The 12,489-nt window shown below is 35.8% G+C and overlaps 1 protein-coding gene across 1 annotated transcript; it reads right to left on the bottom strand.

Moving 5' to 3' along the window:
* Positions 1 to 293: 293 nt before the first annotated feature.
* Positions 294 to 9,531, bottom strand: nrn1lb (neuritin 1-like b). The gene is made up of 3 exons (XM_059356367.1): positions 9,407 to 9,531; positions 4,479 to 4,626; positions 294 to 597 (listed from the first exon to the last, which is right to left on the bottom strand). The coding sequence occupies exons 1-3, from the start codon at positions 9,459 to 9,461 to the stop codon at positions 294 to 296; spliced, it is 507 nt and encodes a 168-aa protein (XP_059212350.1). The 5' UTR covers positions 9,462 to 9,531.
* Between the last annotated feature and the right edge of the window lie 2,958 nt (positions 9,532 to 12,489).

Raw genomic sequence — 12,489 nt, 5'->3', positions numbered from 1 at the left:
GATTTAGGAGGTAACCTAGTGGCCGTTAGCTGTAAAAATCCATAGATTAGCCGCACCGTTATATAAGCCGCATAATCGAAAAATGGGGAAAAAGGCGCGGCTTATAGTCCGAAAATTACGGTAATTCAATTCAGGTTTGAGTCAAATCGTTAAAAAAAGGGGCTAAAAAAAATCACCACGCCAGGAAAGGGTGACGCCAATCTGGTGGGCCGGTCCTGACAATGAGGGGTCCCTTATTTATTTTTCGGCGAGTTGGCAACCCTAGCTGTGGGGGAGCAGCTGTCTCACGGGGACTAAGTGGTGAGAAGCAGCAGGACGGTGCTGCACACAGGAAGCAGCAGGACGCTGGAGCTGGAGCTCTGCTGGCTCGTTCTCCCCTTCAGGGTCTCCTTGTTGGTCTGGTCCGAGGTGGGCGGGCTCTGGGGGGCCGGCACGGTGCTGGGGGGCAGCGTGGTGCGGCTGGCACACATGTCGTACAGGTTCCCGGAGAACTGGGTCTTCCTGGACTCTTGTCTCAGAGACTCCCAGACGGCTGCTGCTTCTCCAGGACAGCCGGACAGCGCCGAGTTGGCACAAACATGGAACGCGTTCCAGGACCTTCAGGGAACCAGAACAACAAGCATCACCTTATTATTATTATTATTATTAGAACAAGGTGAGGAACAGTCACAATAATCCAGACATGAAAGAATACAATCACAGTGCTGTTACTGCTGAACTCCAGGGGCGGAAAAAGTATTCAGATCCAGTAAAAGTACTAATACACACTGTGAAATGACTCCACTACAGTAAAAGTACTAATACACACTGTGAAATGACTCCACTACAGTAAAAGTACTAATACACACTGTGAAATGACTCCACTACAGTAAAAGTTCTAATACACACTGTGAAATGACTCCACTACAGTAAAAGTACCAATACACACTGTGAAATGACTCCACTACAGTAAAAGTACTAATACACACTGTGAAATGACTCCACTACAGTAAAAGTACTAATACACACTGTGAAATGACTCCACTACAGTGAAAGTACTAATACACACTGTGAAATGACTCCACTACAGTAAAAGTACTAATACACACTGTGAAATGACTCCACTACAGTAAAAGTACTAATACACACTGTGAAATGACTCCACTACAGTAAAAGTACTAATACACACTGTGAAATGACTCCACTACAGTAAAAGTACTAATACACACTGTGAAATGACTCCACTACAGTAAAAGTCCTGCATTCAAAACTTACTGAAGCAAAAGTACTAAAGTATCAGCATCAAAATGTACCTAAAGTATCTAAAGTAAAAGTACTCGTTATGCAGAATGGACCCACTCAGATTGATTTATATATTCTAAATATATTATTATATAAACAAGTGCAATCACTTCATATTTATCTTGTTTTTATGTTAAATCTCAACCTGTAAAGTAACTAAAGCTGTCAGCTAAATGTAGTGGAATAGAAGTATAAAGTTAGATATCAGTTCGATAGGAAATACTCAAGTAAAGTACAAGTACTTCAAAATTATACTTAAGAGTAAATGTACTTTTCCACCAAATGTGGAAATGGAAATCTCTGTGGTAATAATAATAATATATAACAGGAGGTAAATATCTCTTGACCAGTGGTGGTAGAAATATTTAGATCCTTTACTTCAGTAAAAGTACTAATACACACTGTGAAATTACTCCACTACAGTAAAAGTCCTGCATTCAAAACTTACTGAAGTAAAAGTACAAAAATATCAGCATCAAAAGTAAAAGTACTTGTTATGCAGAATGGGCCCACTCAGATTGTTTTATATATTCTAAATATATTATTAGATTATTATTATTATTGATGAATAATAATAATAATAATAAAAAAATAAAATAAGAAGTAAGCAGTGTTTTACTTCTCTCAAGGTAGGGCTCATTTTAACTACTTAATATACTGTTATGAGGTTAAATTTAAAAATAAAATGTCTAATTACTTTACATGTATCATGTTTTTATGTTAATCTTGCCCTGTAAAGTAACTAAAGCCGCTGTCAGCTAAATGTAGTGTAGTAAAAAGTTCAATATTTACCTCTAAATGTAGTGAAGTAGAAGTATAAAATTACATAAAATTGTGCCTTAAAATTGTTCTTAAGTACTTGAGTAAATGTACTTAGTTAGGTTCCACCACTGTTTAACCTTTCATGTTGCTGCACTGTTAGCTGTGTCTCACCTCGGTTAAAAAAAAACCCTGTCATTGTCCTAAAAGTTTATTTAATCATGAAGTAAATGTCTCCAGCTGGAACTAAACATTACAGCAACTAATGCTCTGGATAAAGTTATGCAGTAGACCACAACACCAACTAAACGTGGATAAAATGAACAAGGATGTCTACATCTGTTCTAAGGGAAGTCAACAACGTATTTGAGGCAACATATTGTCACTCTGCTAGAGAAGTTTAGATGTTAGAGATGTTAAAGTTATCTTTAACATCTCTAACGTTAGCCTAACCCTTTCTAACGTTAGCCTAACGTTAGCCTAACCCTTTCTAACGTTAGCCTAACCCTTTCTAACTTTAGCCTAACGTTAGCCCGTTAGCCTAACCCTTTCTAACGTTAGTCTAACGTTAGCTAATGTTGGCCTAACCCTTTCTGAAGTTAGCCTAACCCTTTCTAACGTTAGCCTAACCCTTTCTAACTTTAACCCAACGTTAGCCTAGCCATTTCTAACTTTAGCTAACGTTTGCCTAACCCTTTCTTAAGTTAGCCTAATGTTAGCCTAACCCTTTCTAACATTAGCCTAACCCTTTCTAACGTTAGCCTAACCCTTTCTAAAGTTAACCTAACGTTAGCTTCTAGCTGCATTGTACATCGTGTCACTTTGTTTGCTGGGAGTTCATTGGCTTGTTATGTGCTAGTTTTTGTACTTTGTACTATCATGATTGTTAGCTGATGCCCAAAGGACTTTAGTTATACTAACATTAACTTTTGGAGCTTAGCTTCATTAACTTATCTGTAAATAACCAAGATAACAAATGTTAGCAATGTTTTGCTGAATGATGCATGTAAATACTGTCGTACCAAACAAACGGAGAGCTACTCTTGGTAAAGATGGTGAAAAGGCTTGTTGTCCTGGAAACGTATGCAACTGAAGCCTGATTTCCACCGGGCGCGGAACCGCGGTCGCCATTGCTGATCGCTGCCACTCTAATCAATAAGAGCATTTCCACCGGGCGCGAAGCGGTTCAGCAACGTCCCAGCCGCGGCTCTCCGCTCTGCAGCGGGAGCATTCCTTAACATTTCTATTTTCTTTGTGAGCCGCTGCTAAACCTCGTAAATCTCAACAGAGCAGATTGTAGAAGTGAAGCAGCATATTATCATTTATGACACAACACATTCGTTTTATAAGGACAATGCATGAAAGGACAAAGTTTGGTATTTAATTGCAGGAGTTTTGGGAGTGGATGGTAAGTACAAGCTACTACTTAAGATTATAAAAATGTGTTTGTATATTCACTTTACAGAAACTGCCTTTGAGTATCTTTAAAATATTTTATTTAGTTTATCGCGGGATCTTGCGGTCTCGCATACGTTCAGGATTATCGCGTGATCTCGCGTGTATACGGCTGGCTCGCTACGCTGCCGTTACGCGGTCAAAACGCGCCCGGTGTGAATTAACACCCGGCAGAAGACGGAGCAAAACCGCGGTGGAGCCATTCCGCGCCCGGTGGAAATCCCCAGTTAGACCTGTACATATTTCATTTTATCATGAACCATTAATGGCAACGAGATGAGGTTCCATTTCCACCTTTTTTTTTTTCTAATCTCGGCTCGGGCTGAGGTCACTTGATTTCTTGATATGGTCATCTGCTCCTAGCGTTTACTGCAGCGGTTATAGGGTTAAAGAAGAGAATAAACAGCATCTCAGACAGGACGACTGGAGGAGCAGCAACCACAAAAAAATACAAGTTTCAACCTGAAAACAAGCATTTGTTCCCTTTAGTGAATAAAGCGTTTATCATGTTGGTTCACCATCTTAGTTTTGCATGTCAACATGCCAAGGTTATAATAGTTTGGGATTTTTCATTAGTTTTTGTTTTAATTTCGTTGTGATTTTTTGTTTTCAAATTCAGTTAGTTTTAGTTAGTTTTTAGAGTGAGTTTGCTAGTTTTAGTTTATTTTTTGGAAAATGCTTAGTTTTAGTTTAGTTTTTAACTATTTACATTTTTGCAGCCTCTCCTGTCCTCTCCCCTCTGCTCTGTGTAGAATATTTTTTATGGCAGAATAAAGTGTTTTTGATAGATATTTCTTAATTTTCAACTTAATTTGGTCACTTTTTCAAACAGAAACTTTTGTAACCTATGAACCATTCCCACAAATACCCGGTTTTACATTTTCTTTCTGCAATAAAAGGTGTATTTTTTGCCGTAGTCTGAAAACACAGGTTTCAGTCAGGATGGTGGGGTTCAGAGGGTTAAGCATTATAAACACACATACCTGCAGATTGCATCAATGTCCTGTGTGTTTTGGTCTTTTTGTGTTTCCACCAAACTGTCTCCAAGTGTGAGCAAACACTGAGCGAAACCCTTGTAGATGGAGTCACATGAAACAGGAATGGCGGCTCCGAAACAGACGGGGACCAGGCCTGGTGGAGACAAGAAGTCTGTTTGTTAAGTCACTGTTTATTCAGATCATTTCATTAAAACGGCTATCTGGGGATGAGTGAGGGATGAGAGAATTAAAATCAGTAAATTCTTTGGTTCAGGGATTTCATCTTGTGGAGTGAAACACAATTTTTAGATGTTCATAGAGACATGATCCATCCGGTGCTTAGATGGATCAAACCAATACAGAAATATGTTGTATTCCATTCATCTGGAGGGATTATACAACCTCAAAGCCAAATTCAGACTACAAAACCTTGTGTGCGGTACATTGATCAGCTCATACGTAACACGTAACACTGTCTGAGGCACTCACACATTCCTGGAAAAAAAAAATCAAGGACTGACTGGAATATTTTTAAATATTGATTTGGAATAGAGGAGATTTGTGCTTTAATCCGATCAGTCCGTGAGGCTGTGGAGGTGTGTGTGTGTGTGTGTGTGTGTGTGTGTGTGTGACCTTCAAGACGTTTGTGGACGTAAACTGGAACCACTAAACCATGAATACTTATTTATTTAACCCTTTGATGCACAACACGGGTCTAAAGTCACCCGACTGAGTTTTTATATTCGATATCTTTTCTTTTTTTTCAACTTCTCTATATTCTTCTTTCGTTCACATACAAAAATAAAGTAGATGCATGCTGATTTCAAGCATAAATTAACACGAAAGAACCGAATGATAGTAGAAAAATAAAAGCAATTTAAAAAAATTAAAAGAAAAAAAGAAAAACAAACCTAGATGGAGTCAAATCAAATATCAAAACAATAACAAGGTTTACAAATGAAAGAAAGATTTAAATAGTAATAATACAATCGGAGAATTTAAAGTTAATTTTTCATGGGATTATATTTGGTATAATAGTCCATAAATGGCTGCCATATTGTGTAAAAGGTGTTTATCTATATACCTCTCAGCAGGGTGAATTTTATTTTTTCTTATTATTTTATCATTCATTAAAGCTTCATAGACTGATAGGAGGATTTTTTTGTTTCCAGTTCAGCAGAATTATTTTTCTCGCTAACAGTTTCACAAAACAAATCCCAGTCCAAAACACTTATATTCTATATCTTTGCAATAAATTAATTTCATCATTCAGTATTGCAGGTTTTCCTCAAATAACTTGTTTTTGATCATCATACATCCTAATTTTTTGTTTTCATTTCTTTTTGAATAAAAACCTTTTTTTATCACTACTCTTCTAAGTCACAAGGTGATTTCTGACCCATGTTGTGCATTAGAAGGTGTTTATATGTTGTCACTAATTTAAAACCTGACAAAGAAGACACAAATATTAACTATCCTATTTTGTTAAATTGTTTTTCCAATGGAAATTATTATTTGGTGGCTCTAATAAGTCTGAAATGTTAAAATATGTGATTTTTTAAATGTAATCTGGTGGTTCTAACAACTCTTTTAAAGTTAAACCTTCAAAATAAGACAAACATAGTTACACATATACTCACATTGTTCATTCAGTGAATCACTTTTTGTATCACTACTCTTCTAATGCACAAGGTCATTTTAGACCCATGTGTGTAAACTTGATGTAATAATACAAAAACTATTTTTCTTCGTAAAGTATGAAAGGAAAAATGGATATAATGATCTGTTGTAATAAAAATAAAAATATATTCAAACACACAGCAGCATTAATAACATGGGGGATGAATGAGGGTCATTTTAGACCCATTTTGTATATTAGAAGGTGTTTATATGTTGAGCATCAAACTATTGGCAAATGTCAGATTTATTTGTGGATCAGATTTCTACCATTACTTTGTCTTTAAACACTGTTTGTATCTGTGCTCACTTTATACTGTTTGGAAGCTCTCTATTTAAAATATTTCACTGTGCCTAGAAGCATTAACAACCTTTAACTGTAACTAAGGAGTCCAAAGCATCCAAAACATGAGAAAAAGCCATTTACTTTAAATTAGACCTGTTAAAAAACAGGTCAGGTCAACTCATTTCATCTATTGTTGGTGGTTTTTACCAGGGCTGCAACGAACGATTATTATCATTATGGATTAATCTGTTGATTATTTAAACGATTAATTGATTAGTTGTTTGGTGAATAAAATGTCTAAAAATATCAATGAGTGTTTCCAAACCACAAGATGACGTCCTCAAATCTCTTGTTTTGTCCACAAACCAAAGAGATATTCAGTTTATTGTCATAAAGGAACAAAGAAACCAGAAATATTCACATTGAAGAAGCTGAAATCAGAGAATTTGGACTTATTGTCTTTAAAAAAAAAACTGCTCAGACCAATTATTGGATTATCAAAATAGTTGACGATTAATTTAATAATCGATTATTGTTCGATTAATCAATTAATTGTTACAGCTCTAGTTTTTAGCCTTTTTCTTTTCAGATTTCATGAGTTATAGCTCCTGCCTTTGCATCAGACAGATGATACTGTCATGAATATTGTAAAAATGAATTGGGTCGCTACATGCTATACATGTTTAACTATTTACATCTTTACCAACTCTCATGTCCTCTCCTCTCAGTTCTGTGTAAACAGCTTGTGCAGTGGATGAAATGAGTTGCTATGGCCTCTGTTTTATAACTAATTAATTTAAAGTATTTCCTAAAATATAGCAGATGATCATCAAATTCTATAATGATTCACATGTTGCTGTCCTGGTTCGTTAAAGGAAAACTTCCATTAATTACCCAATGTTACCTTGAATTCTTGAAGAAAATATGTCATGTTTTTAAAGCACACACCTCCACAGTGAACAAAGAATCTGAAAATGGAGTAAATTCTTAATAAATTGAAGTAAATGGAGCCCACACTGCAAAAACACTAAGAGTTAATTTCTCATTTTAAGTGTTCAACATGCTTATTTCTAGATTTAATAATCTGAATTTAATAAATCTTGTCAAGGTAAATTATCTGTCCATGCAGCAGATCATTTCCCTCAGATTTACTGTTTGATCTGGTTTTTAGACAACATTTTTTTTGCAGTGCAGGTTTTAACAACAGAAAAACCACATTGTGAAGGATTTACCAAATGTTTTGAGAGATTTGTGGAACGTGTGCAGTATAATCCAGGTCTCATTTATCCTGTCATATGTTCTCTAAAATGTTACGACTTAAAACACTTCCAGAGGAGCCGCGCAGTAGTGGAAAGTGTTTTAAATAGTAACATTACAGTGTTTGTGAAGTACTGAACAGATTAAACTAACAGTGTTAGAGTTTTGAGCACTTTTTACTTCAATTCATCAAGGATTTACTCAATTTTATTCAACAATTCAAGGGAACAAGGGGTAAGAAATTGATGTACACTGCAAATTATTTGGTTCTTACCAAGATAATTTAAAAAAAACCTTTAAATTTAGAAGTGTTAGATCATTTATCTTGTTTTAAGAGTTCAACATGCTTATTTCTAGGTTTAATAATCTGAATTTAATAAATCTTGTCAAGGTAAATTATCTGTCCATGCAGCAAGATCATTTCCCTCAGATTTACTGTTTGATTTGGTTTTTAGACTAAACACCTTTTTTGCAGTGTACAAATTATAGTTTTAAGGATGAATTATTCTTTTAATCTCATACATGGTTGTTAAAAAGCTGTTTTTTTCCTCTGTTGTAATCTTACTGAAAAAACTCAAAATAAGCTAAAAACAATAGATTGTTGCATTTGCAACTAAATACTGAACATTGTACACGACACACACACACACACACACACACACACACACACACACACACACACAAAGAGAGAATCAGAACAATGAGCATCTCATTAAGGTAAGTGCATTTGTAAAACCTGTCTCTCTTCAGTTTCAGAACCAGATGAATGAAAAATCCTTCAGTCATCCTAACCGCTTCTAATTCCTCTGATCAGTCTATTTATATATATATATATATATATATATATATATATATATATATATATATATATATATACTAATATATATTATCATGCTCTACTTCTTCGTTATTTATTTATTGTTTTTATCTAGCTTTTTTACTTTTTGTTTTTTATTTGATCGTACCTTACTTTATTTTTATTTATTGTATCTAATTAATTTCTAGTCTGCCTCCAGTGAGAGATGGAGCTTCCTCAGTTTCTGCTTTGTTTTTAATAGGATGGGTGGAGGGTGTTTGCATGTTTCTATGATTTGTTATTATTATTATGACTTTCTCCTTTATATGTAAAGCACTTTGTGTTGCATCTCTCTTGTATGAAAAGTGCTACACAAATACAGTCTGATTGATAAACCTGAGTTTCAAAACATACGTGAACAAATGTCAGGAAACCTGAAAAACCACTAACAGTTAACAACATGAGACGAGCAAGAGGAAACTCAGCACTTACAACCTTTTTCCCCCTACGAGTCTCATATAGTCATCACACTATAAAAACGAAGCAACATTGAGTCTCTCCATCAGCTTCCAAATAAAGTTCTGGCTTGAAACTCCATACCAGATTTTTTTTGATGATATTCAGCCAAGTAAAACCGGAGATAATGTCAAATATATTTAGTATAAAATATAGAACTATATATTATCCTCATTGTGCATGTTATATGTTACATGTGCAACCTGTGTTCATATTTGCAATATTTAAAATTCTGTGTTTTGAAGCATCATTTTCAAGATCAGATTTTATGTTTCCTTAGTTTCTTTTGAGGTTGCGCTGAAAAAACGGATACCAACATGGCATGGTATAGATTTTTTTTAAACATATTTTTTAACGGACATAATTGACGGAGATTTCAGAAGGTTAAAGACAGATCCTTACTGAGGCAGAGAGCGAGGAGCAGCAGCACCGTCCCAGAGCCTGGTGGGGACTCCATCGCTTGATCCACAAGTCCCGTGGAGCTGAGGTCCCCCTCCGAACCAGACCTGAACCAGAGCCGAACCAGAACTGAACCAGACCTGAACCAGAACTGAACCAGAGCCGAACCAGAACTGAACCAGAGACTCTGATGTGAAACTGAATCCACAGTTTCTGCTTTAGATTGTGACGCCTCCTGCCGTCCGTTGGGACTTCATCAGATTGCAAAAGTACAGCAATGCACAGAGGCAGAGCAGGCTGGATTACCAGAGTAAGAGGAGGCTGTGTGTGTGTGTGTGTGTGTGTGTGTGTGTGTGTGTGTGTGTGTGTGTGTGTGTGTCATAGAGAGCTCGGTGGAGGCAGCAGACCAATGACAGCATCACAACACAGCACACTGGATTAGAGCGTTCTCATTTCCGGTCTTTAGTATTTAGAGCATTTTTTATTCGAAACACAAATAAATTATTGTATGTCAGTGATTCTGCCTCGTTCTCATTTATATATTTATACATTTATACATTTATACCTGCTGCTGCAGAAACAAGGACTTGAGTGTGCTGTTGAACAAGTCCTCAGATGACTAGATTAGATGTAAAACATGATGAGAAGTGTCGGGAGGATTGTGTTGTCATGTGGACAGATGGAGGACGTCCCGCTGAGGATAAAGAATCAGCTCACCTGGGAGTCAGACGGACGCAGAGCGCCCTGACAGCAGCAGAGACCCTGATGATGTGAGAATCATCTGCTGCTATGTAGGTCAGGAGGAGTTACTGAAGAGCTGCTAAACTCTCAAATACAGACTGGACACAATAAACACCATGTTTTAGATGGCTGATGGTGACCACAGGGCCATATATATATATATATATATATATATATAGGACCCTTCACTTCACCAGATATGATGAAACTGCAGTAAATTAAATAATCTATCTCCAAATAATCCAGACTTGTTGCCTCCATCAGAGTATAAAACAAAGCAGCGTGGAGCCCTACTGTACATTTACCTCTAAAGTTCTGGCTGTAAACTCCATGAGGCCAGTTTCAGTTTGATGATGATATACCAAGTAAAACTGGAGACAAGCTCAAATATATTTAGTATCAAATGATAGAACTGGATGGAACCCTCTTATATGGTAGATTTGACACCTTTGGTCACATTTGACACATTTAACATTCTTTATTGAGCATGATAGTGTTTTGAAAGTTAAAAAAAATATTCAAAATCACATTTTTTGTTGGACTAAAGGACTAAAAAAAAAGACACAAAATGACCAAAAAAAGACTCAAAATGACTAAAAAAAGACACAAAATGACACAAAAAGACTAAAAAAAAGGACACAAAATCACCAAAAAAGACACAAAATCACCAAAAAAGACACAACATGACACAAAAGACCAAAAAAGACACAAAAAGACTAAAAAAAGACACAAAAAGACAAAAAAAAGACACAAAATCACCAAAAAAAGACACAAAATCACCAGAAAAAGACACAAAATGACTAAAATTGTTCCTCTAAACACACCAGAGCCAAATCAAACAGAGTCCCACTAGAATAAAACCAGAGTTGATGACAGGATCACACACAATCACAAGATCACATTTATGTTGGTTTTTCTTTGTTTCTTTTTGGTTCTAAATGTTGATCCAGTAAGTCAGAATAAAAAATCTATTATTATTATTATCAGGTCATATAGGTGAAAAATATACCAACATGGTATTTAAACATGTTTTAAGGTGAATACAGGCAGGATGGAAGGAGTCAGACATGGAGGAAATAGAACAAAACTCCATAGAGTTAAATCTCAACTACAGGTTGGACAGATTAAACTATATGTCTTTAGATGGTTGATTATAAACCATCTACCTTATTGTGAACAAACGTCCGTCTTCCTCTTCCTCGCGGCCTCCAAATCCTCGGCCACGCCCCCCCGATGGCTCACACTCTGTGCATTAGTATAAGTCCTGCTTCACATCTGTATAGTGACACAGGAGGAGTAACCCTTTGTTAATCTGAGGCTTAAAATCAGCATCTACAGCACAATAATCTGCACCGAATCAATACATCATGGCAACAATGTTCCTGGAAACGTTGCTATTCTTTCCTTTCTGTTTCGCAAACATGCTCACACTGCAAAAAACATGAAGCTCACCAAGTATTTTCTTCTTATATCCAGCAATAGTATCTTAATTATCTTGTTTTGAGTATAATTTACCTACTGACCATAGCTTTATGCGCTTATTTTAAGAATGTGTCTTTCTGTAAAACTAAAATGAGTGAATAACCTCTTCACAGGGATTTCAGTCTTGTTTAAAGGACTAAAAAAGACACAAAATGCCAAAAAAAAAGACACAAAAAGACAAAAAAACACAAAATGCCAAAAAAAAGACAAAAAAAGACACAAAATGACGGAAAAAAAGGAGATTTGACCAAAAAAAAGACACAAAATAAATTAAAAAGATACAACAAAAGTAACCCTTCTTCACAGGGATTCAGTCTTGTGTAAAGACTTGTTTTTAGGATTGAAATTGTGAGCTTTTTCATGCTTTTCAATCTATTCAACTGTTGAATATGGTGAGTTTTTACCTAAAATATTGGCTCCAGTTGAGAGTTTTAGTTGCATGGAGTTAAAATGTTATTACAAAAGTATTTTCTCCCACCAGTATCTACCCACAGATACTGGAATGAGGAAAAAAACGTGCTCGTTTCAAGTATTTCTGGCTTATTTTAATGTTACTACAGTCAGGCTTTTCAAGCCACAGTTGTTCGAAATAAGTATTTTTGGATTTATTTTAAGACATCATTGTTTTTTCCAGTGTCTAGATATTTTTACTTATTTAAAGAATTCTTACAAAGAAACATTTACTTACTGCACTGGCAGATAATTTAACTTGTTTCAATTTTTTGTCAGTTGGTTTTTGCAGTGTAGGATCAATCTCTGACTAAGGCTGAGAGAACAACTGTATGTTGAAGACATCCAACTGATGATGAGATGTTCAGCTGTCAATCAATCAATCAATCAATCAAAACAGACGCTACTTACAC

The sequence above is a fragment of the Centropristis striata genome, chromosome 2 (genome assembly GCF_030273125.1).
Source record: "Centropristis striata isolate RG_2023a ecotype Rhode Island chromosome 2, C.striata_1.0, whole genome shotgun sequence".
Lineage (NCBI taxonomy): Eukaryota > Metazoa > Chordata > Actinopteri > Perciformes > Serranidae > Centropristis > Centropristis striata.
Note: the sequence above shows the minus strand (reverse complement) of the source record. Positions and strands in the feature narration are given on the sequence as shown.